The sequence below is a fragment of the Micromys minutus genome, assembly GCF_963924665.1.
Source record: "Micromys minutus genome assembly, chromosome: 10".
Lineage (NCBI taxonomy): Eukaryota > Metazoa > Chordata > Mammalia > Rodentia > Muridae > Micromys > Micromys minutus.
The window spans coordinates 28,279,619-28,306,836 of record NC_137979.1 but is presented as its reverse complement, the minus strand read 5'-3'; the positions used below and the strand labels follow the sequence as shown (position 1 = coordinate 28,306,836).

The window sequence follows — 27,218 nt, the reverse complement described above, 5'->3', positions numbered from 1 at the left end:
GCAATGAATTCACCATTGGATCATGTTTCCAAACTATTACTCTTACTTTCGTATTTATATTGTGGAAGCAAATGAGATTGCAAGCGAATACATAGTGAGTTTCAGACCAATGTGGGCATGACATAATGGCACACTTCCTAAACCAAAGCTAACAGTAAGAATATACTTCCAAAACAAATCAATCAACATTTAAAAATAAAAACATATAGAATATAAACACGTGGTGGTGGAGAGATGGCTCAGTGGTTAAGAGCACTGACTGCTCTTCCAGAGATCCTGAGTTCAATTCCCAGCAACTACATGGTGGCTCACAGCCATCTGTAATAGGATCTAATCCTTCTTCTGGTGTGTCTGAAGACAGTGTACTTATATGTAATAAATAAATAGATAAATAAAATAACATTAAAAAAGGAATATTAACATATAAGAATTACTTGAACAGGTTCTATATGTTTAAATGACTTTAAATATATCATAAACACACATTTATGAAGAAGCTGGGTGTATCAAGTGTATCTCGCATTCCTATCAGGTGCCTTTTATATCATTACTTACTGAGCTAGAATAGCAATCTGGGTAGCCTGGTAGTACCAGGCTGTAAATGCCTGTAAATAGAACCAGACTGTAAAATGCCATCCTGTGTTGATCACTCACTGCTGTAGGCCTATAAGCTAGGGAAGGAGAGCTGATCCATCTTCCTTCAGCAAGGCAAATGTTATTGCAAAATGGGTTGTAGAGAGTCAGCTATTTGGATGGAATAGTTCCATCCAAAATACTTTCCTTTTCATGGCAACTCTCAGAATAGCTCTGTGAAAACTTTTATGTTTTTGGAGACAAGGTCTTGCCATGTAGTTCAGGCTGGCCTAGAACTTTCAACCCTCCTGCTTCAGCTTTCCAAGTACTGGGATTATAGGTGTGTATCTCTGCTCTTTCCTTTCTGATAATTTCCATAAAGTTTTTATATTAATTTTATAGTTAAGGAAATAAATATGTTAAAAGATACAGTGGTAACCATATACATTAGAAGGGAAATCAGACCACTCAGTGCAGCCCAGCTCTCTCTCTGCAGCATTGGGTTATTTTCTAGTCTTTAAATAAAATTACTCAAGGCACGTACTTTAGTTCCAGCACACTGAGTTTGAGGCCAGCCTGGTCTACATTGTGACTTCTAGGGCAGCTAGTGCTACAGAGTGAGACCCTGTCTCAAAACAAACAAACAAACAAACAAACAAACAAACAAGCAAACAAAATTAATCTACTCTTGGAACCTTAATATAAAATCAGCCTAGGCAGCTGACTCTTCACTACTAGCAAAGCACTGGTTCAGAGGAACGGTGTCACATTGTGGAGAATTTCAGTACTTTTGATCCAGTCTTTGTCCCTACCTACTCAAGGAAGGTAACTGTTCTCTATCTCCTTATTTAGAAATGGACATGGCCTAAGCTTTCAGGCATCCTGCCTGTTCCTGCTGCTTACAGCCTTATCACTAGCTGCAAAAATAGCCTTGGTAATCTCCAATGCTGCACACCGCATCTCCACACCCTCAGAGCTCCACAGTGCGTAGGCACTCAGCTTCTCATGAACTATACAGCACACAGCTGACACTGTGCTGTTCTCAACAAGGCATTCCTGTTGTGACTAGGAGGACAATTCTTATCTAGGTTTCATTTTTTCTCGACGTGGCTAATGTGGGAGGAAATGTGTGACGACAGTTTTCCACTGGAAAGATGAGTTGATAAAAACAGATTTTAGCAGCTGTGTGCATGCATGGGTTCGTTTTCCTAGTTGAACAGTTTTGTTCTGAGTCCTTACATTCTGAGGTGGAGCATTGTGGCAGCAGACAGACTCAGGTTTAAATGTAGCACTGATACTTACAGTTGCTGTGACCTTGAACAAGGTCTTTCTCCTCTCGGAGCCTGGTATAACTTTAGGTGTATACTGGGGAATTCCATGTATACATACCCCACTTGGATTACAAAAATACCTGTTCACAGTAAACGCTGTAAATACATTTTGGCTCACATTTTTCTGTATTCTAACTATCCTTTTATAGGTTTTTAAAGTTAACTTGGGTAGGAAGAGGGCACAGAAAAAGTATTATAGCCCACAAACACTTTCCCCTCTTTGATGTTACTGAAAAAAATATAAAAATATAGAGAAACAAAACTAACTAAAAAAAAAATCACTCTATCCAGATATAATCATGTCATAGTTAGGGTTACTATTGCTGTGATGAAACATTATGGCTCAGAGTGAGTTGGAGAGGAAAGGGTTTATTTGACTTATACTTCCACATGGTAGTTCTTCATTAAAAGAAGCTAAGACAGGAACTCAAACACAGCAGGAACTTGGAGGCAGGAGCTGATGCAGAGGCCATAGAGGGGTACTGCTTATTGGCTTGCCTCTCATGGCTTGCTCAGACTGCTTTTTTTTTTTTTTTAAACAGAACTCAGCCCAGGGATGGTACTTTCCACAAAAGGCTGGACCCTCCTCTCATCAATCACTACTGAAGAAAATTTACTACAGGTTTGCCTACAGGCTGATCTTATGGAGGCATTTTCTCAACTGAGGTTCCTTCCTTTCTGACTACTTTTTGTATCAAGTTGACATAAAAGTAGCCTGCACATTATCACTGATACGCTGGTCTACAGTCTCCATTTAGTCTTTTTCTACAATTTATTAAATACAACTTAAAATTAAGAACTAAAATTCAGTGAGTATCTACTGGGTGACAGGATCTTTCACTTTTTTGTTTGTTTTTGTTTAGGACTGTAAAGCAACTCCTTCTGTGCTACAGATCCAAAATCTTCTCAAACAAAATAAAAATCAGGAAGGGAAAACATTAGTTTACTGATTTTGAAATATTTATTGTTTACTTTGTGTTGGAGTTGGTTCTACTATATGTAGTCCAGGCTGGCCTAGAACTTGAAACCCTTTTGCCTCCGTGTCCCAAGTGTGCTGTGTTACTATCCCTGGCTGTGGAGAATTTTCTTCTCCCTTGAGCTAGATGGAATATCCATTCCTCTGAAACCCACCAACCAGCTTTACAATGTATCATGAAGATCATTTCCCACAGATTCTTATCTTTTTGGTAACTATGGTATCTTGAAAGAACTAAGTCTACTGGAAAAAATAAAAAACGGCTTCAGAATCAACAATTCTTTTTTTTTTTAAAATCAAAACAAAACACTGAAGATGTTTTGATCTTCTTGACCTAAAATAAAACAACAACTCAACATAAATAAATTTAACCCAGATATTCTTTTAAAGGGATTGGAAACTTCTTTCTTCCATCTTCTTTTTCTGAGACAAGGTTTCACTATGTAGCTCTGGATGACTTAGATCTTGCTCTGTGGACCAAGCTGACCTTGAACTCAGATCCACTTGCCTCTGCTTCCTGAGTGCTGGGATTAAAGGTGTGCACCTCCAGCCCCAAAGAGTATAAATAGCCTTGGTTGCAACAGTAAATGAAAAAAGAGAAGACATCAACTATTGTTCCTGAGGACTTCATCTATAGGAGCAAGTGCTTTCCTTTGAAAGACAGCTTAATTTCTTAGGTAACCTTCAAAAGAATCTTGCTGTTAATTTATCAAATGCTCCTTTTCACAGCCAATTCCTCTAAATTCAAATTTCAAATTAATGAAATCAGAGTAATACATTTTTATAGCATTACATTCTTAATTATTGACACATATATGACATATGTAGAGTAGGGTTAGTTCCTAAGGAATCTGCTGTTTAGGACATGGGCTTCCACAGTCCTCAGCAAGTCAACTTACATGTCTGTGAAGAGGGCTGGAGAGTCAGGCCGATGAGACTGCACATCCTGCATAGCATTCCATTCATTGACTGAGGACTGATCTGAGTTGATATGGCTCTCGTAATAACTCACCCATGTGAGAAAAAGGCTGCCTGGATAATAGTTATGAATTCTGGCCACTTCACAAGCCTTGTGCAAACTCTGTAATGCAGACCTGAAAGATAAGCCTAGAAATGAGCACTATCAAACTGTGGAGCACCAAAGGATAAAAATCACTTCTATCTCAAACTTGTCTACTTTTTAAATTTGACAGGGTAACATTCTCTGGAGAATTTCCTTTCTACATGGGAGTCAAGAGTCTCTGATCTTGCTTGCATCCTCAATGCAAGGAGCTGGGGGAGGGGAAGAGAACTGACAACTACTAACTCCCAGTGAAAAACAGGTCTAGGCACCTATGGTCTCATCTGCTTATCCTTGGACTCATGCTGTGACTTCATTACAAAACTCTCAACAATTAACTATTCAAAATGTTGTTTTTCTTTGGCACTGAATCATATGATAGCTTATTCTCTATGATTCTTATGGGCTCCACAAAGATCACATAGGCAGATGCCTCTAAGCCACAGGGCTATGTCCTTTGATGTTCAGGGAGTACTGATCTAATGACATTTACCATTCTTGCTATCTTAGTCTCTAAGTTCTTTAAACCAATTATTCATTCACACGAGTTACTGTCTAAGAATAGCTCTGGCTACATGAGACTAAATTAAACCTCCTGACTCTGTCAGAAACTCAAGAAGGGTGTAAACAAAACTAAAATCTATCCTTTTTCTATTTACCTAAGCTAAAGCCAGAAATGCTAGAAAGTAAACAAAACACACAAAAGAAATGCTAGGAAGTAACTTACACAAAACCTAGAACCTTCTACATTTTGTTTATTGGACTATCTCCAGTGCTTAAAAATAAGACCTAGATTATAGCTGATGTTCAAATAAATGTCTTATTAGCTATAAACTAATGCTTTTCTTTATGACATTTAATTAATTAATTTTACTATTTTTGTATGTGTGAATATTTTGACTGCATGTATGTCTGTGCACCATATGTGCCTGATAAAGTCAGAAGAGGATGAAGGATCTCCTGGAATTATAGTTACAGAGGATTATGAGCCATTGTTTGAGGGCTGGAAATTGAATTTAGGGCCTCTGCAAGATCAATAACTATTTTAAACTGTTGAGTCAATGTATAACACGTATAAAATGAAGTAAGAAAATTGATGTATGAGTACATGTGTCACAGTAGCAATCATGTGGAGTCCAGAGGTGAATTCCTGGGTGTTAGTTCCCTCCTCCACCAAGAGTGTCCTGCAGATCACACTCAGGTTTAGTCCGGCCAGCGACTTTACTTGCTAAGCCATGCTCATTTTGAAAAGGTTCTATAGTTGTTCAGGTGTGATTAAAGCACCTGGCTTTAATCCCAGCACTGGGAAGCAGAGGCAGGCAAATCTCTGAGTTTAAGGCTAGCTAAGCCTACTAAGGGAGTTCCAGGACAGCCAGAGCTATGTAGAGACTGCCCCCAAAAGCAAAAAACTAAAACCAAAACAGATACAATGACTGCATATAGGAATGGGAGACTACAGTAACTGTTGTCTGGTTAAGGAAGCACCTGGTCTAAATATTGCTTTGATTCCTCACTAATATTTCTCTCATATGACTTTCAATTCAATATTCCTCAAAAAAGTTAACAGAACAGTGACTAGTCAGTTTACTTGACAACAACTCTTAATCTGAGGCTATTACTTGAATTAAGGCTGCTTTGTCTTCCTCTTCAAAATGTATCTGAAAAGCACTGTCATTCTACTTTATGCTTGGGAATAGAGAGGTTACTGCTTCTGAGTACTAGTCAAAGGAGATCATTACGTTTTCCATAAAAATTCACCTGTGAACTATGCTATAAATCTATAAAAGTGGTGTAAAACTGCCCCACCTCAGTTACTTCATGAAATATTAAGAAAGGTAATTGTTCAGTGACAATGAGGTTTAGATTATTTCTTGGATTATTCACTTCCTGCTTTGCTTGCCTTCTACTTATCCACTCTACACATCAGGGGTTTCTATTATAGAACAGGCAGCAGAATGAGAAGCAGAAATGTATTTATTTGGTGTGTGTGGTATGAGTGTTTGTGTGTGTACAGATTTGTGTGTACATGTGTATATGTGTGCTAATGTAGTAGGCCAGACATCAATGTTGTGTGTCTTCCTCAATTCATGTCTACCTAATTACTAGTCATAGCATCTCACTGACCTGGAGCTCACTGATTCAGCTAGACTGGTGGGCTACTGAGCTCCAGGGATTTGCCGGTCTTGCATGTCCCTTTTCTTTCCCAATTACATGTGACACTAAGGTTTCAAATGAGCACAGTGCCCGGCTTTACCTGAATGAGCATTGGTGTCTAAATTCAGACCCTATGCTCACATGATGAACACTTTCTGATTGAAATATCTCAGTTTCCAAAAGCTAAAGGCTACTGATGTGCACGTCACATTATTCTCTGGCTATGTTCCATCTAGATAAGTGAACAAGAGTCTATTATGTCTAAATAAATAAGATCCTCTCAGGTCAGTTATGCAACCCTAGCAATGTCTTGGTTCTCATCCACAACAGGGTGCTAACAGCACTGCTCTGCGGAACTGGTGTGATGATTAAATATAAAGCGTGCAAAACATCTGGCACACAGTGAATAACTTAAAAGTGTGAGTGTATGGCTGGCTATTAACAATGGTTTCTTTAAGTTTTATTTGCATTACACAAACAATTGCTAGCACTTGAAAAGAAAATTCACTTATCTATAATGTAACTCTGTCAATGCCTATCTCTGATATCATATGAAGCTAAAAGCTAGTGCATAGCACTAAAACGTATAGACATGGTTCTCACATTAAGCATGGTCAGTGTGAAACACAGTTCTAACAGGCTCTTCGCTAATCCATTAATGTCTCTTCTAGAGCCTATTAGTTCCTCTGAATTTCACTTGTTCACCAGAGCATAAAACTTTTCATTGTGAAAATTTAAAAATTGCACTTCTGGGCCACCTTCAGCCATGCAAACAAATCACACACACACACACACACACACACACACCCTGTACATATACAGCATTCTTATAGTGAATTGTTACATTTCAAATAGTTCTTCTCTCAGAAAGCAATGTTTTAATAACATTAAAGAACTTTTTTAAAAAATAAAACTTAAAAAAACCCCACAGTTTTATAGAGATATCAAAAGCCATCTTACCACATTGCTTGCACAGATACAGGTTTGAATATGTGAACTCTGTTATCTGTTGATACGCTGAACCCACTAAGAGCAAAAGAGAACAGACAAAAGTCCACAAATAAGGGTCAGGTATTTCAAGTTTGCTACAACGGCTGACTGATTAAATAGAAGAAACATTCAGATATGTCATCTAGACGTTAACAGGATAACATTGGATGCGACTGAAAAGTTTCAACATGGCAACCAAGAGAGGGAGAATTAAAGTATTCTCCAGGGACAAGTGCCCTGTCATCTCTACAGAAACACATACGAGCAACACCAGAAGGACTCAGCAGGTAGATATAGATATATGTATACATGTATGTAAATATGAAATAACAATAACCAAAGTAGTTGTGGATTTGTGAGGGAGTGGTGGAACAGAAGAGGAGTTGAAGAGAAGGTGAAAGTAATATAAAGACAGTGCGCATATTCAAAACTCTCAAAAATAAATTTAAATAAAGAAAATCTTCAACAAAATGATTTTATCTATCAGGCAAAACTAAGGTATTCTGATGTGTATTTCTATCTTGAAGCCTTTTGATTCATAGCAAACCTCACCTAGGTTTTATAAATTGGAACAAACATTTCAGTCTCTTGGGAATACATTCTAAAAACATCAGGAGGTGGGGGTGGTTGACTGGAAGGAACTGGCTCAGGAAAGGAGTTATACAGCAGGCTGACAGCTGGCAGGGGACACAAGAGGTTATTTGCAACAGAACATATCATCCTCTGGGAGAACACAGCAAGAGCTGTCCTACATGTTCACATTGAAGGATGAGCCAACAAGCTACTACTTCTTTGCCTGGCTTCCTAACATAGCTTAAAAATAACAGAAAAGAGAGACCCTGGAAAGCAGTATTTTACTCTACTTTACTAAATGGCAGTTTTAGGGCCTCACTGAGCTGCTGACAGGTCAGTTCAGTTGGCCACAATGGGCCTCCCATTCAGCTGAATGAATGAGCCACTAATACTAAGATGGAGCCACACCCCTTGGCTCTCTGTAGGAGGGAAAAATAAAAGAGAAAGTGCTTACCCATCACCATCCAAATGAATTAGGGTGTCACTCCAGAGAGGCAAGACCAAGCCCATGGTACAAGTGCTACTGCAAGACAAATGATCACTGACTTACTTCCTGTTATTCTGGGAAGCAGTCATCATTTATTAACTTTCAATGGTTTATCCTAATGATAACACAGTGGTTCTCAACCTGTGGGTCACAATCTCTTTGGGGAGTCAAACGACCCTTTCACAGGGGTTGACTCTAACCATCAGAAAACACAGATATTTATATTATGATTCATAATAGTAACAAAATAGTTATAAAGTAGCGACAAAAATAATTTTGGGAGGGGCGTGTCACCACAACATGAGGAACTGTATTAAAGGGTTACAGCATGAAGAAGGTTGAGAACCACTGTCTTAAGCAATAAATTGTGTCATAAATGTTAGAGCAGAGACATTCCTATATTTCTATACATATTCTCAGGATTACTTTGGTCACGGTTAACTTGCATTTGGTAGGACTTTGCTCAGGATACAGTATCCAACTCAATTCCAAGGATTTTATCCTTTTGTTTTTTGAGGAGATGGGAGTCATGGACAAAGTTTCATGTAGCCCAGGCTGGCCTCAAACTTATCAAATAGCAGAGGCTGGTCTTGAACTCTTGATCCTCCTACCTTCACCTCCTGAGTGCTGGGATTATAGGTATGTGCCATCATAACTGTTCTCCAGGACTAGTTTTAATGTCAAGAACTATTGCTTGTTGCTCAAGATGTTGGAAGAAATGATCTATTCAACTTTAAGATACACTGAACAATAACACTTAATAGTCTTAAAAGGAAAGGAATTAAAAACGTACAGAAATAATAATCATGGCTTGTTATCAAGTTAGAGAAACAAAAATACAATTTAAAACAGCACATGGCCTTATGTGTGTGAATATGAGTATAGATAAGATTTTTAAAAACAAATTTTATTTTTATTTCATGTGTATTTTGTGTGCACGTATGTCTGTGTACCACTTGTATGTCTGGTGCCTATGAAGGCCAGAAGAAGGTGTTAGATCTCTGGGACTGGAGTTATAGATGGTTATGAGATGTCATGTGGGAGCTAGGAATTGAACCTGAGTTCTTTGGAAGAGGACTGCTATCTCTCCAACCTTCTGTTTTGTTTAAGAGAGTCTGACTATGTAGTCCACATGGGCCTTAAACTTAAAATTCTCTTAGTCTCACCCTTCTCTGCCTTGAGATTATAGGCAGGTGCTATCACAGCTGACAAAATAATGCTATGTACTGAACTAGCACTACTGAGATGTAGAATAGCAATGAAAGGGTGGTCCTACTATGAAATACTAAAATATTGTCCAAGGTCTGGGGGTTGTAACTTAGTGGTAAAGTATGTAATCTGCCTTAGGTTCAGCCATACACTAGCCTAGGAAGAAAACTGGCTCTAAGTGAATAGAACAGGTTAGTGCAGGAAGCCCTGGACTCTGGATCAATTGATTGTATGCTCTGTGACTCCACTTCTCTGGACAACGTTTACTATTTCTGTCCATTTCTCCGCTTTAAGGATCTTTAAATCTTCAGTCTTATTGGGTATGGTAGCATACACCTTTAATTCTAGTACTTGGGACACAGAGGCAGGCAGGCCTCTGTGAGTCTGAGGCCAGGATGATATTTAAGACTTACTTCACACACTCAAAAGTCTTTTTGAAAATACATGAATGTGTATGCCCATCTGTGCATGGGGATATGTGCATGAGTGCAGATGCCTGTGGAGGCCAGAGGCTTCAGATCTACTGGAGCCAGAATTACAGGCAGTTGTGAGGTAACCACTGTTGATGCTGGGAACTGAACTTGGATTCCCTGCAAGAGTAATGAATGCATGCTCTGCATAGCCATCTCTTTTGCCCCGTATTAAGGATGTATCTTAAACTACTTCCTGCTTCTGGACATTTTCCAAAGGATCTGCTCCTCCGTCCCCGCACAATACATCTCTAGAGACAGCATAGAATAGCAGAAAGAACACTGGATATGGGAGTAGAATGGTGTAGTTACGATCATGGCTCTCAGTCAGATGGACACTGGAACCTGGGTTCTGACTTCTCTCCAGGGCCTTCCCCAGGCTAGGCCAGAGCTCTCTACTTCTGAGCTACTCCTTCGCCTTTAAACTATAAAGTCTAAAATTACTTAATTGCTTGTGTTTCTCTTCAAATATGAAAGAAGCGACAAAATAACCTTTACTGTCCTGTTTTAAGATCAAGTATATGAAAACATACATGAGGGTTTCTAAACATAATAGTTCCTATTTAATAAGTATCTACTATGCCAAACATCTGGATTTGATCTCTTTTGGTATTGAAACTCTGACAAATTACTTAACTCCTCTCAGCCTTAAGTTCATCATCTTTCAAAGTAGGTTATAAAACAGCCTCACAGGAAAGGTTAGAAGGAGGAAAAGGAAAGGGGGAAATGATGTAATTATGTTTCCTTTCCTTTTTATTAATTATTTACTTACTTTACATCCAAACTGCAGTTTCCCTCCCCTCCCCTTTTCCTCAGAAAAGGAAGGCCTCCCAAACATGCCTCTTCCGGCCTCTATGGGCACTACATTCACACATCAAAAGGACTTAACAGACATCCATAGGAGAAAATCCCACCTAACACTAGCAGCCTATGGAAACCTCTCTAAAACAGGCCACATCCTGGTTGTATGCACACAATAATCTTAACAAATTCAGAAAATGTGAAACAATGCTATGTAGCCTATTTAAACACAATGAAATAAAATTTAAAATAGGCAACAAACAAATCTTTAGTAAATATACAAACTCATGAAGATTAATCAACTCATTACTGAATGACCAAAGATTTAAAATCTTTAAAGTGAAATAACACATTAAGACATTATACTATAAAATTAACATCAAATATTAACCTAGAATATTTGTTCTAATGCATCTGAAAGGGATGTGGGGTGTCAGGCAGCAAGATCTAAATGATTGAAAAGGATCAGTGATATCAAATGAAAACCGTTGGAAGCACTGCTTGAGTTGAAGGGTATCCCGGGCTTCACAGTGAGAACTTTTCTCATAGGAAAAAACCTGGGAAGCAACAAACATCAGACCGCAAAGCTCTGCTATTTTATAACCTGAAGCACATGCAGTGTATTTTGGAAAAAACTTTACATTGTATTAATAAGAAACTTTGTCACTTAAAACTATAATATACTTCTCAAAATAGGTGAAATGAGTTGGTTACATCATCACTACTTGTATTTATCAAACAATCTGTCTTCTACTTTGACTTAATAGTGTTTTAAAACATATTTTTATATTCTGGTATATAAAATAATATAACAAATTCCTTTAAGAATAACTGAGCACTAGTATTCTGAAATCAACAGCATTTCTTTTACTGTAAAACATGCTCACTCAACAGAAGACACAGAATTTTATGTCTTTTGATTTTCATGTCCTAGTTTGTTTCCTAGACACTAAAATTGTTAGTGCAATGGTATCTGTTAGGTATGATGCAGACAGGACTATTAGAACAAACTGATGTGGTTTGCTGAGGATAAATTACCAGTCACCCATGGAAAGTGTCTGCCCAGGCATCTGATGTCTGTAGTCACTGCCTCCAGCCTCCAGGGGAAGCCTCAGCTCCTTTCTATGCACTTCTAGTTCCTGTTCTACAGGTTTTCAACTGAGGGTCAAGGGGAACTGAGCAAAGGAAATATTGCTACAGCAATTCTGTCTAAGTATCGTACTGTGCCATAGGGAGCTGGCAATCACATATCACTACTAAGAAAGTAAATGAAACATGACTAGATAGGACTGAGGATTTTTTCTTACATATCATTATTTTAGTTTTACTTATTTAAATAGCTAGGTATCAAGAGGAAAATGTACTAGACAATATGGGTCTAGAAAGGTAAAAGTCCAAATTTTCCCCACTTGCTTGTCCTTGAGACAGTCACACACAAATACATATGTATACACACACACACACTCTTGGATAGCCTGAACTTACTACACAGACCAGGCTAGCCTCACCTTCTTGGCACTTCTCCTGCTTCTGCCCCTGGATGGCATTACTGGAACATGCCACCATTCTCAAAAAATGAGTATTTTCCTACTAAAAAGCTGTTACTTATGAAAAACACTAGAAGCTAAAACCACAAGAGAAAGCTTCCTTAAAGTGGTTGCCAGGCCTCTGTAAATTCAGAACATATAATTAATTGCTGCAACTGATATACACATTCACAACTCTGGCTTTGTAATCTTTACAAACTCACAAGTCATTTCCCAAGTTGACTTTTGCCTTTTAAAAAAAGATTTCATTTATTTTATGTTTATGAGTACACTGTAGCTGTCTTCTGACACACCAGAAGAGAGCATCTATCCCATTACAGATGGCTGTGAGCCCCCATGTGGTTGCTGGGAATTGAACTCAGGACCTCTGGAAGAGCAGTCCGTGCTCTTAACCACTGAGCCATCTCTCCAGCCTTCACCTTTTGCCCCTCCCCCCAACTTGTCATACCTGGGAAGAAGAAAAGGAAGCTCAACTAAAGAATGGTCTTGATTGGACTGGTCGGTCAGCTTGTCTATGGGGCCTTTTTTTGCCTGCTAACTGATGTAGAAGGAGCCAGCCTATGGTGGGCAGTGCTGTAAGAGGTAGTGAATTGTGAGCCTGGGAGCAAGCATGTCAGCAACTTTGCTCAGTGGTCTCTGCTTCAGTTCTTGATGCCAGGTTCCTGCCTTGGCTCCCCATGTTGTTGGATTATAACCTGTAAGCTCAATTCTTTCCTCCCAAACTTCAAAAAATCATTTTATTTTATTTTGTGTGCATGAGGAAGCATGCTGGAAGCTAGAGGAAGACAATTTGAGGGAGTTGGGCCCTGGGGAACTGAACCCAGGTTGTTGGGGTTGGCAGTACATGAATTTACCCATAGCTATTTTGCCACGTTGGTTTTGGTCAGTGTTTTACTGCAGCAACACAAAGCAAAGCAAGACTACTTCTATGTACAAACTAGAGTAAACACTGATTTTGGAAACTTTCTAGTGACACTAGGATTTCCCTGCCCCCAACCCCAAGCCAGAAGGACAATCTATACTCCTTCCTCCAAACCCAGGGCTTTGTGTGTGTGTGTGTGTGTGTGTGTGTGTGTGTGTGTGTGTGTGTGTGTAAATTCCCCCAGGCCTGGGCCACATCCCTAGCTATTGCACAATTCCATTCTAGTCCTAAACCAGGAAGTCATGGTTTGAGACATCTGGCAGGATTTCCTGAGGCTTATTATCTCAGAGTGTAAAGATCGCTTAGCAGCCACATTCCACAGTCTTCTCAAAGGTTCTTTACAACAGTAGAGAAATATAACAGAAAAGCCTTAAGGATACCCTCAGTTCCCCCAGTGAACAACAATAATAATGACAATGATTTAGGTCCTGTCTGAGATATCTTTAATTACAAAAAGAAAAGTTTTGAACCCAGGACCAGTGGTATATTACCAAGAAAGGTATGTACCCTTAGAGTACCAAAGTAGAGCATTACTGGTTGACAGAATAGATTGACAGGAGAAGGAAACATTACCCCAGAGCTATGCTCCATTTGCTTAATTATTATCATTAGTACCTAACAGTAAGAGAAAGGTAAAGAATAAGAGTAAATTAGAAATAGTCAAAGACATTTACCAAGTGTCACTGTCTCTGAAGATCATGGTCGAAACTTATTTCCTAGTTTTATACCTTGATTTGTGTGTCTATGTGCGTATACATGTGTTCATATGTTTATGGGGTACATTTGGAGGCCATTGGTCATCCTTGGATGTCTTCCTCAATTGCTCTTCATCTTAAAGACATAGTTTGTCGCTAAAATTTGCTCTCACAGATTTGGCTAGGCTAGCTCCTTGGCTGCCCATCTGCCAGCCAGCAAGTCTCAGGGATTACCCTGCCTCTACTTCTTCACTGTTGGATTATAGGCACATGCTGCTGTACCTAGATTCTCCACCAATGCTAGTAACTGAACTCAGGTACTTGATCTTACATGGCAAACGCCTTCTCAGACTGTCATGAATTGTTTAACTTAAAAATTTCATTACCACGTATTTACTGTAAAAGATAGTGGGTTTCACTGTGATACTTTCATACATATATGTCAACCATTTTCCTAAACATATATATTGTGGTAGTTTGAATAAGAATGGTCCTTACAGGCTCATGTACTTGAATATTTACTTATCAGAAGTGGCAGGCACTACTTGAAAAGGATTAGTAGGTGTGCCCTTGTTGGAGTAGGTGTATTCTTATTGGAAAAAGTGTGTTACTAGGTGGCCGTTCAAAAGCCCAAGCCAGGCCCAATGGCTCTCTCTTCCTGTTGTCTGTGGATCTGGATGTAAAATTCTTTGCTACTTCTCTAGTACCATGTCTGCCTGTGTGCTGTCATGCACCCTGCCATGATAACAGACTTAACTTTTGAAATTGTAGGCAAGCCTCACTTAATGCTTTTTTAAATTAAATGTTGTGGTCATGGTGTCTATTAATGGCAATAGAATAGTGATCAGGAAATAATCAAGAATACAAGCTGAGTATAGTGGCTCACACCTTTAGTCCCAGCACTTGGAGGTAGAGGCAGGGTGATTTCTGAGTTCAAGGTCAGCCTGGTCTACATTAGCGAGATCCTGTCTCAAAAAGATAAAACAACACATATGCACAAACCTTACCCTCTTACCTTCTTGTCCCACTTTATCTTGAAATTTAAAATCTTAATTATACAAGAAACTTTGTAATAGCTTAAATAACTGTTAACAGGTTATTTAAAAAGTAGTTCTCTTAAAAAGTAGTTTTCATGCCCCTTCCCCATTTTTTTATGGTACCATACCTGTCATTAGAAGAAAAATCCATTCCCAGGACAATGCTTTCTTCAGTGTCTTGTCTACCATTAGTTGAAACCACTACCATATAGCGTGTTCGATTTTGGTAAGTACTTTCCAGTCTTACAGCCTGAGGTTAGCAGATAACAAAGAAACAAAAAAGTTAGAGAAATTTTAAACCATTTAATCCTTTTTTTTCCTTTTAAACTAGTATCTCATAGCATGCCACCAAGGCCAAAGAGCCAATAGTTGGGAGACCTAAATTAAAATTTCAACTCACATATTAACTATAAAAACCTTTGATGTAATACTAAATAACTGGAGAGAGATAAAATAATACCTGTTGTGTTGTTTTTAAGAATCTAGGTATACAAATCACACTTAAGACAGGTCCCATACCCAGTAATAGATGGCCAACCCAAAATGAACTCAATGATATTTTTAGAGATTATTTTTTGGGGAGGTCTCAAGATTGCTTTGTTGTTTTGAATTTTAGCTTTTCTTTTGCTTATGTATTTAAGTTTCCAATTTTGTGTTATACAAATTTGTGTGTGTACATATGTTTTTTGTGTATGTTCGTTGTTTCTTTTTATTTGTTTTAAAAAAAAGAAGTTGTAGAGATGAAAGAGGAAATCATGACTACATTGTATGTAAATCAGACTATATTGTATAAGAATTTATTTTCAATGAAAAATAAACATATACAGGCTAAGTATATAAGTCCTTATACATATACATTAAGTTTATCAAACACAAAATGCTATAGATGTGTATTTTACTGAAATATGTTGTAGTCATACATTATAAAGTATATATAAGAGGCTGGAGAGATGGCTCAGTGGTTAAGAGCACTGACTACTCTTCCAGAGGTCCTGAGTTCAATTCCCAGCAAACACATGGTGGCTCACAAACCATCTGCAATGGGATCCAATGCCCTCTTCTGAAGAGAGCAATAATGTATTCATATACATAAAATAAAAAAAATAAAATTTAAAATTAAAATAAAGCATTAAAAATAAAGTATATAGAATATTTTATAAAATATAATATATTATATTTACATCTCTTAAAATAGTCTATATATCTATGTGTACTTATCTGTCTTCACAAGCTTTAGGATAAGGTAATAATCATTCTTACCAAATCTGTTTCTCTTGGTAAAGATTACTTGTTTCACCAAGCTTTAGTCAGATTCCTGAACTTTGTCTAGATCTATCTGTGCAATTTCCTGCAAAATTAAACTTGAGCAAGAACCCCCACTAAATTCATTTACCTGGAATCTACATAATCTCTACCAGATAATCCTTGATATCTAACTGGGTTTCTCATCCTCCATCATCTCCTAAGTGATATATGATCACCTTAGCCTAACTTCAACAAAATCAATTAAATCATTTTAAGCCAAAACTTGATACTGAGGGTTCTCTGAAATCTAAGGCCAATGGAGCTATTACAGATGCTAACCAGAGAAGGCCCTTAACTATGGGTAAGTTTTTCAACCACCTGCAGGGAAGTGAGGCAGCAAACAGAAACATGCCTGCTGGGCCTCAGTGTGAAAACATACTGTAATGGTAACTTTTGTTGATATGATCAAACACCATGATCAAGGCAACTTCTAGAAGGAAAAGCTTATTCGGGTTAAGGATTCCAGAAGAAGAGTCCATATGGTGGGGGAGGCATACCAGCAGTTTGCTAGAACAGGAAGTAGAGAGATCACATTTCTATCTCCTCGGGTAGAAAGCAAAGAGCAAATTGGAAGTGAAGAAGGCTATAAACCCTCAAAGCTTGTTCCCCATGAACTTCCTCTAGCAAGACTACTCACATAAAACAACTGGGGACAAAGTTTTTGAATACTTGAGCCCCAAGGAAATATTTTTCACTCAAACCACAAGTTTATACTGAAGATTTTGAGAGGAAAAAAAAGCACAAAGTATTTACACTGAATCCATATTGATTATGGGAAAGAGTGAACTATTGAGAAGCAGGCAGAGGTCTGAGACAGGAGGTCAGTTTGTATGAAGGAGCTATTGCTTGACTGTGTCAGGCTGAGGCAAACAGTCCAGAAAAAGGTATTTATAAAGAGTATATGGTATAGCCCAGTGGCTTGTTTGCCTAGAATTCATCCTAGGTTTCAATAATGATTCGATAATGTAGGAGACTATTTATTAAGTTAATTTGGCACTAAAGTATTAACAGATTAATCTACCCCTCTGTCCTCTAACTCTTGTAATTAAATATAGGAGAGTTAAGGGTTTTAAAAAATATATTTGTTTATATAAAGTGTGTGTGTATCTGTAGACACTAGATGTCGGTTCTTGGTATCTTCCTCTAGCCTGGATTATTCTTTGCTTTATTTTTTGGGACAGGATCTTTTCATTAAAGATCATTGGGCCTACAATGGATGACCAGCACTGGGAGTACAGGCACATGTTGTATTTTTTTTTTTTTTTTTTAAACTTCATAAGTGTTGAATATCTAAACTCACAACCTCATGCTTGCATGGTGAAGGCACTACTGCCCAGCTTGCACTGTTACCAACTCCCTGTTTCCTCAGCTCACAGGGCTTTTATCAATTTACTCTCGGTCCTTCATTATCTTTTATATTTCCTTTCAGCAGCTTTTATCACAAGGCTTAACTCTGTCATTTGGCTATGAATTTCTGCTTGCCCATACTGGGTTAACAATTAAGCCCAATTCTATACTGAGGTCTTCCAGTTTTATTTCAAAAGTCCTGGTTGCTTTTCCAGAGGTCCTGTGTTCAATTCCTAGCAACCACATGGTGGCTCACAACCATCTGTAACGGGATCCGATGCCCTCTTCTGGTGTGTCTGAAGACAGTAATAGTGTATTCATGTACATGAAATAAAAAAATAAATCTTTAAAAAAATAGTCTTGACTAAAATTTGTTTTAACCACTTAAAAAAAAGAATCTTACAAAATAATGAACATGAATAGTGCTTGGTACATGGTAGAAGATCACTAGCCATTCTAGTATGTATTTATGAGCAGATTTAAGTGTTTGTTTGATTTTGGTTTTTTGAAATAAGGTTTGTCAGTGTAGCCACAATGTGGTTTCTGGGAATTGAACTCAGGACCTCTGGAAGAGCAGTCGGTGCTCTTAACCACTGAGCCATCTCTCCAGTCATTGTGAGCAGATTTTAACTGCCAAAACGTTCTACAGAAGAAGGGAAGACGAGGAACATGAATGTAAGCACTGATCATGTAGATAAAATTTGTACAAGCTACTGTAATATGCAGCAAAATATTAGCATTATCCAACATTAGCTGGAAGTTACTGGCTCTGTGAAAATGAATATCTGTATGTAAAAGATATTTACATATACAAACACGTGTTTGTATATATGTATGCAACAGTGTGATGGTTTGTATATGCTTGGCCTAGGGAGTGGCACTATTAGGAGGTGTAGTCTTGTTGGAGTAGGTGTGTTATTCTGAGTGTGGGCTTTAATACTCTTGTCCTAGTTTGGAAGCCAGTCTTCTGCTAGCTGCCTTCGGAACAAGAGGTGGAACTCTCAGCTCCTCCAGCCCCATGTCTGCCTGGACGCTGCCATGCTCCTGCCTTGATGATAATGGACTGAACCTTTGAAACCTGTAAACCAGCCCCAGTTAAATGTCATCCTTGTAAGAGTTGCCTGGTCATGGTGTCTGTTCACAGCAGCAAAACCCTAATTAAGATGAAAGTTAGTACTAGGAGTGGGGTTTTGCTGTGATAGGCCTGACCATGATTTTGTTTAGAGAAATGTGGATTTTGGAACTTTGGAAAGCAGTGGGATGTTTTAAGTGGAGCTTAATAGGCTATCCTAGTAGAAACATGCAAGACTTCGTTGCTGATGATGAACTGTAGAAGCCTGGCTCTAGATGTTTCAGAGAAGAATTTCAATAGGCTGCTGAGAGACTGTTCTTCTGAAATTTTGTTGAAGAATGTGGCTGTCATTTTCTGAAGAGTCTACCTGAGGCTAAGGTAAAGAGATTTGTATTAATTGCATTGACAAAGGGAGTCTCAAAAAAGCCCAACAGAGACTTTGTTTTCTGGTTTAAATCATGAAGAATGTTTTGAACAAGTATAGCAAACTTAGAAAGGAAAAATATTAAATGTATGATTTGAGTATTAAAGAAGTTCCAAAAAGTAGAAAGGAACTGAACTGTTTGTTCTAGGAGATAACAGATTAAGGGAGTAGGATTTTAGGGTAAGATCCCACCTAGCTAAACTTAATTTCAGACATGGTGCTATACACCTTTAATTCCACGAGACAAAGCCAAGCAGATCTCTGAATTCAAGGACAGCCTGGGACAGAGCAAGTTCTAGGTGAAGAAAAGCTTAATCCTGGTGTGGCTGGTACATGTCTTTAATTCCAGGAGACAGAGCCATGCATGGGAGAAACCAGGCAAAGAGTGATGGCTACTAAAGCCGAATCTTACATTTACTGGGATATATTTTCTACTTCAATTGTCTGGAAAATTTTTCAGTAAGTTAAAGAAAGGTCAGTGCATAAATCATAAAAACAAAGCAAAATGGCTGCCAGGCAACATTTACTTGAAATATCTGTTATACATATACTGCATATACAATGATAGCACATGATCTGAGAAAGCCGTGGTGAGGGGAGACATGCTCTCTTCCTTATGTTCTATTCTCACCGTCTCAAAAATCAAATAATTTAATTAAATTAAATAAAAAGTTTCATGTAGTACAGGCTAGCTTCTATTCTATATTCAAGGATAACCCTTCACTGGTCCTTCTGCCTCCACCTCTCAAGGGCTAGGATTACAGGTGTTTACTACCATGCTTAGTTTCTGCAGCACTGGAGATGGAACCCAGGGTTTCAAGGATGCTGGGCAACCATTCTACCATTAAGTTGTGTACCTAGCTTTATGACTCTGTTCTGATGTTCCTAAGAAAAGCTGGAAAAATTAAAACAGCTTTAATGTAGCAAAGTGGCGACATTAAAGCTTATTTGTAAGAACCAACACAATCAGAATAAAATGCCATCATTCTGGTCAAATACACAGGCTGTACTTGACACTGTATGTTCCATAAAGAAAAGTTTCAAAATCAAACTCACTTACGAGAAGCTAAGAGGAACTATCATTTAAATGGATCACGGTCTAGAATTAGTCAACTGATAGTAAGGAACAGTAATCACACAATTCTATGGATAGTAGTGAATACGCATGAGGTAGACTGGGAAACAACTCTAGATTTCCTTACAAACCACTCAAAGCATAACTTGATTTAAAATTATTACTTATTTAGTGTGTGTGAGGGTGTAAAGAGATCAGAGGAAAATATGCAAAAGTTGGTTCTCTTCTTCTTCCTGGGTCCTGGGAACAGACTGCAGGTTGCCAGGCTTGGTGAAAAGTGCACCAAGCTGAATCATCCCACTGGCCCGGACATGTTATTCTAACCAGAGAATCTGGTGCAGGCGAAGTCAGATTAAACAATTAATTAATTGTATGTATATGAATGATGTGTGTACCACAGTGCACTTGTGGAGGTCAGAGACTTGCCAGTAGGAGACGGTTCTCTCCTTCAACCATGTGGGGCCTCGGGATTAAACTCAGGTTATCAGACTCAGCAGTTGGCCTCAATCTTGCTATGTAGCCTGGGAGAAGAATCACCTTGACCTTCTGATCTCCACCAATAGAAGGACTGCAGGCAAGTGCTGTTATGCCTGGTTTATATGGTGCTGGAGTTGGGACCCAGGGCATCACACGTGTTAGGTAAGCACTTTACCAACTGAACTATGTTCCAGGCTCCAGAATTTCTTATCAACAGATTTCAGATCTTACCACATGTTAAAACTTGAGCATGCCTTAGCAATCTTTAAATTACATGTTCAATTTCTCAAATGTGTTAGAATCACTTTTATCTGCAAACATAAATGGCATGAAAACAACCAAACCATGATTCTGACAAATTAAAAAAAGCCGACTCGTTTTCCTAACTGTGTGTATAGATATATGAGTATGCTATGTTCACATGTGTGCGTGTACTATGTATGTGGAGGGCAGAGGACAACACTGGGTATCTTCCTCAATTACTCTCTGTTGGGGGAGGGATAAGGGTATAACATTTGAAATGTAAATACAGAGAATATTCAATAAAATTGAAAAAAATTACTAGGTCCTTTTTTTCTGAGATAGGCTGTCTTACCCAAACTTGAGCTCAGCAATGCGGGTAGACTGGGTGACCAGCAAGCCCAGGGGTCCCCAGCCTTTACCTCTCCAGTGCTTGGATTACAGGCAGGCACTATATCACCAACTTTAAAAAAAAAAATCTCAAGTCCTCAGCACTGTGCAACAAGAACTGTATAGACTAAGCCGTTTCTTTAGCTCTCTAGTGTCAACTTGTTGGCTAACTCAAAGCTGATAAAAGAACAAAAAGCTTCCTAAATATAATGCTTGAGACCTGGCCAAACTAGAGGTAGGACCAAGACATTTTGGTAAGTAATACTCAGTGCAAACATTACCCGTGTTTTTAATATTTAACATACAGTATCAAGAGCTCATTATTTAAGGTATTCAAAGAATCATCTTAAAACCCTCAGTCGAATGTAAATGTTGAACCTAAGCAGAGCAGTTCACAGATCTGTATTGCACAAGAGGTTTTCTCATCTCCATCATCTAACAGCTGAAAATAGTTTTCCTGAGCACATGCCACACCTTTGCTTTGAATTTATTTTCATCATGAGTCTGGACCATGCCTCTGCATGCAGTATTTATCCTTAGGGAAGCCACATTATAAAGATACACACTGTCTAGACAAGCAGCTCACCTGATCCATCAGAAAGAAAGGTTTCAAAAGTATGTAAGCATTAAATTCTTGCCAAAAGAACAAAGTAAAATCAGTACTAAGATTAAGATAAACTTTAGATATGACATTAATAAATTAAAAAACACTGTCTTTAAGACTGGATAAAAATATCAAGTTATAAAATAAAAATATCTATAAATTATATTCTGTAGAATCACTGAAAACCATGGCCAAGGCTAAAGATATAGTTCAGTGGCAGAACACTTATCTATCAAGGAGAACAGACCCTATGTCTGGTCCCCAGCATGGTCCCTAACAGCTTACCAAATTCATGACTAATTACTGACCTGGCAAGAGACCCATGATAAACAGGGTGAAAGACATCATATCTCTTACTTTTCCAGAACAACAAAACGGAATTAAGAATGGCTGTGTTTGTTAGTTTCCTCAGCTGCCTACACTGGACCCCATGCAAATACAAGACCAAATGGAAAGGCGCTCATTCCAACTGCCAGGCGGCTTTTCTCAGGGGGACGGGGATGGCTACTCATTTGCATTTCTTTTTGAGCTGTCTGATTTGGAAAACCAAACCAAACCCCACTTATATTCAGAAAAAAGTAAACCCATTTTCATTGCTGAAAAAATTTAACATATTATAAAACTAAAATGAAAAAACAAATTTTCTTGAATTATACTGCCAGGTTCTTAGCGTCTGTAAAAATCTCATTGAGGCTACTCACTGAAATATTGAGAAACTCATCGATTCCTCATTTGATTTTTAAGTGGGTGTTTGATAATAAGGAAGAGCACCATAAAACCATTTCCTCAATTAACAATTAGGAGTTTCTTAAGCACTGAGATAACAGTGTACTTGGAAAGTGGAACTCCTCCAGAGGAAAACATTGTTTTTTCTTTGTTTGCTATTTTCAATGCTTAAGCAAAAAGTGGATTTTGGTTGGATTAAGAAGAAAGAGAGAAGGAGAGAAAGCAAAAGAAGCAGGATTTTCAGCTGAGTATCCAACTTTTAACCTTATATACAAGTCCTGAGATAAGAGTTTTAGCATTCCAAGTAAACTCCAGACAAAAGCCCTTGCTTTGGGTCTACAAATGCCCCTTTCAGTACAAAGTGCCAATTTGTGCAAAGTCATACAATGCCTTTACTCATTTTCATGAAAATGACTCACTCAATAATCTGAAACATAAAGACTATGTAACAATTCAAAATAACTGTCAAATGGCTTGTCGTTTTAAGTTTTTTGAACTTATACTCTGTAAACATAGCACACACCACTTACTGTGAGAACTTTAAAAGGGACACGGTTGAAGCTGTGTGCTTTAGTAGGAAGAGGCTTTCATACTCAGCCCTGCCTTCGTAACTTGTCCTTCAGATTCACATGGGAATCACTTTTATATTTAAGGGGTTCAAACTAAACTCCAAAAGCTTTTCAATGAAAAAAAGATAAAGCCTATAAAGACAGCATTAGACTTAGCTATCCCCATACCATGCCATGTTCAAAAGCTCTCACAGCAAATACCCAGCCTGTACAAGTGGCAACTGATACTGGCTCTTGTGAGTACCACAGGCTTTGGGAAAGTTGTACTCAATGTGTGACGAATCTTTTGGAAACTTGTTAAAAGTGTAAATAATCTCTACCTCCTCTGCCTCCCCAACAACCTGCAACAATCCAATTGGAGGTGATTTTGATAAACCCTAAAGTCTCAGAACCTCTGTTTTAGAGCACGAAAGCTGTAAGAACCATACTCTGTGCCCCATAGCTGGACCCCTCCTACCGCCATGTATCCCTGGCTTTCCTGGCTCACTCTGTGGTCCCTGAACTCGGAGATCCTCCTGTTTTTGCCTCCTGAGTGGTGGGATTAAACGTGTGGACCATCATTGCCTGGCTAAATTGTCTTTTAAAAGATTTATTTGAGAATTAAGTGTATTAAAAATACAGATATGATGGTCAGCAAGATGGTGGCTCATTAGGTAAAACTGCTTGATGTGAAAACCCGATGATCTGAGTTTAGTCCTTAGATTCCAGGGTGGAAGGAGAAAACCAACTCCTCACTTCCATGTGGCTTGTTTGCTCTACTTACTCTCTCTCACACACACACAAACACACATACTTAATCACAGAAAATACTCTTTAAAAATGCAGACAACGATGGGAAGATGGCACAACAGGCAAAATCTCAGGGAGACACCTTATTTCAAAAAAAGAAATTAAGGTGGAGAGAGTAAAGACGCTTAAGGTCCTTCTTGCTTCTACATGGGCACACACGGGTGAGTATACTTGTACACATGTAAATGCCACATACACATTTAAAAAACTTTAAAAAATGTGCATCAATCAGTCAGTTTATTATGGATAAGGAAGAACGTGATTAAATGGAGAGTTAATAAGGAAGATAATACCCAACATTAACTCTGACTTCTACATGTATATGTGTACATTCACACAACACACACACACACACACACACACACACACACACACACAGAGCAGAATCAGCATTTGAGAGAAAAGTTAACAAAACATTAAAAGTAAAACAAACGAGGCATCAGTGACCTCCAGAGGGTCCCAGACAGTCTCACACTTTAGTGCTCACGTCTTTTCTTGGACAGAGAGTAGAAATAGTTCTTTGAATTCAATATGTTCACGGCTAAACCTAGAGGTCTGATGATCACACACCTGGATAACTTCAATAACTGCCTAGTGCACTTCCTTTTATCTATTCTGTATTAGTTTCTAGAGAATCTTCCTTAGATGCTGTAACTGGTTCATGTTATTTCTTGGCTTAAAAATCTTGTATTTCACAATGCTTCATGAAGAGGGAGAAGTATTGACTGGGGGATCAGATACAAATACAAATGTGAAATAAGCCTCAAGGACTGTTTGTTTCCTTCCCCCTGAGACAGGTTGTCCTGGAGCTCAGGCTAGCTTTGAAGTCATACAAATATACCTGCCTCTGCTTCCCAAGTGCTAGGATTAAAGGTGTGCAGCTACCACATTTGGCCCGCATTTCACACTTCTTCTGATGTCTATTTAATCCTGTCAACTGGGAAAGTAGTCAGGGAGTGAGGAAAAGGGCAAAGACAGCCTAAGGTAGCTTGTCTAACATCACATGATTAGCAAGAACCTGAGCCCATAGCTCCTGACTCTGAGGTCAGCAACAATTACTGGCTATTTCATTCATAACTTGTCCCTTCCTATATGTGCTTTTGATTAAGCTATGTTCTTATTTAGAATGAATTTGTCTGCTTAATCTCATCATCTTTTAAGATCTGCTCAAGTTCCACTGTCCAAAGCTTCCCCAACAAGGACAAATTCCCACTTTTTCTCTTTTTTCTGCACTTCAACTGCCATTATGGAGAATAACTTACAAACCAGCAATTAACAATAATTGAGCCAGAGTATTTTACCTCACTTTATAATATGTTTTACAATAATTAAATTCTCAGATGGACTGTGGGGATAGGTCATTCTTCATTCTATTCCACCTAGGTCCTAGCATTATGTTTGAACAAAAAATAACTTTAGTACTAGTTACTATAGGCAGTCTTTTGAGGGAAAAAATTATGATGCCATTAACTTACCAGCCTTATGTTGTCTTCCGGGCGGAGTAATATGAACATTGCTTGAAGATGTTGTTGGAGATCGCCTGGTGAAATTTAAAAGGCAAAGGATGATTATTCTCTATTCAAAATCCAACAGAAAAGATTCCTTCTACCTTAGTGACATGTGAAATTGTAACTTACTGAAAAGCTTAGATTTTTATTTTTACATTATAATATTTTAGTGTGTGTGAGTGCACACATGCTCATATATCATGATGACACTTTCTGAGGAAGTCAGAAGACAGTTTATGGGAATTGGTTTTCCCTTTCCACTATATGGGTGCCAGAAACTGAACTCGGGTGGATTGTCACTAGTACCTTTAACCCACAGAACTTCCTCATACATTTTTGTTATTTAGGACTGGGATTTACTATGCACCCCTGGCTGATCTGAAATTTTATATGTAGATGAGGGTGTCTTCCAATTTTTTTTTTAGGTCAGCCTTCCTCTGCCTCTGGAGTGCTAGGATTAAGGGGGTGAGTCACCACACCCAGCTCCATCTCATATTTTTATCTTGTGTATATAGGAGGTATTCAATGAGGGCAGAAGAGGGAGTTGCAGTTGGTTATGAGCCAATTGATTTGGGTGCTGAGAAAAAACTTAGGTCCTCTATAAAAATAGAGAGCATAATTTTAACAACTGAGGTATTTCCCTAGGCCCTGAGTCTTTTCATTAGATGAAAATGTCAGATAAAATTATTGGTTAGATTAAGCTTTATTTATTTGTAATGTTTTATTTATTTATTTAGTCAGTCTATGGGTGTTTTATTTACATGTACACCTACATGCCAGAAGAGGCATCAGATCATATTATAGCTGGTTGTGAGCCACCACATAGTTGCTGGGAATTGAACTCAGGACCTCTGAAAGAGCAGCCAGTGTCCTTAACCACTAAGCCATCTCTTCAGCCCAGTTTGATTTTTTAAAATAGTAAGTAACTAGTAGGGATACCTTTTTATATATTTATTTTCAGTTTATAGTATGTTAAGATTTGTCTCTGTCATACCAGCCAGTGGTGGCTGATGCCTTTCATCCCAGCACTCGGGAGGCAGAGGCAGGTGAATCTATCTGAGAAAAACCCTGCCTTAAAAAAACTGGAAAAAAAAAAAAAAGAAGGTATCTGACATAGAAAAGGTGTTTTTAAGAATAATCTGTATTTTATACACTGGCAGAAGTAGATGAGGGATCTGTTGGTGAGTATGTTAGTAGAGAACCATTAAGGGTAGCCAAACAAGTGTTTGAAGAGTTATCCCTAAGTTCTACATTATCCCAAATTTCTATTCCTGTAATAAGAATATTCAGATGCATTTAACTGTTAGATTCCCTTTATTTTCAATAGTTTAAAATGGTTAGTAGATGATATTAAAATGAGAGTACCTATTAAGTAGAACATATAGGGAATGTTCTCCTGAACAAATCAGGTGTTTTAACATGGTCAACAGTCATTGGAAACCTCACTTACTCTTTAATATTTTATAACACTAAATTGAAAATTCTTTGAGTTAAGATTTAAGATATTAAGGATGATGCCAGGCACGGGGGTACATGTCTTTAACTAATCCCAGCACTCAGGAGGCTGAGGCAGGTGGAGTTCTATGAGTTCAAGGCTAGCCTGGTCTACGTAGTGAGCTCCATGCCAGCCAGGGCTACACAGGACTCAAACATCAGTATCAGTAGCAGCAGCAGCAGCACCACCACCACCACAACCAGAAAAACCAAACCCAAAACAAAAGACAAAATGTGTGTGTGTGTGTGTGTGTGTGTGTGTGTGTATACTGTGGAAACTCACTATGTTGTAAGATTGTGGGGGGAAATTTGAACACAGATACCTTGTATGGTACAGGTGAACAACAATTCCCCCACAAGACATGGGTTATTA

The 27,218-nt window shown here is 38.3% G+C and overlaps 1 protein-coding gene across 2 annotated transcripts in view; it reads right to left on the bottom strand.

Annotated features, from left to right (window-relative positions):
- The window catches only part of SSH2 (slingshot protein phosphatase 2), a 99,518-nt gene that overhangs the window by 25,155 nt on the left and 47,145 nt on the right, over positions 1 to 27,218 (bottom strand). The window contains exons 3-7 of one of the 2 annotated variants that reach the window (XM_080924238.1): positions 25,319 to 25,383; positions 14,954 to 15,075; positions 8,112 to 8,180; positions 7,055 to 7,120; positions 3,780 to 3,974 (exon numbers count right to left, since the gene is read on the bottom strand). In XM_080924238.1, the coding sequence (XP_080780364.1) occupies positions 3,780 to 3,974; positions 7,055 to 7,120; positions 8,112 to 8,180; positions 14,954 to 15,075; positions 25,319 to 25,383 (517 nt within the window). Of the gene's footprint in view, positions 1 to 3,779; positions 3,975 to 7,054; positions 7,121 to 8,111; positions 8,181 to 14,953; positions 15,076 to 25,318; positions 25,384 to 27,218 lie in introns of those variants that run through there. The other variant, XM_080924239.1, reaches the window with a different exon arrangement.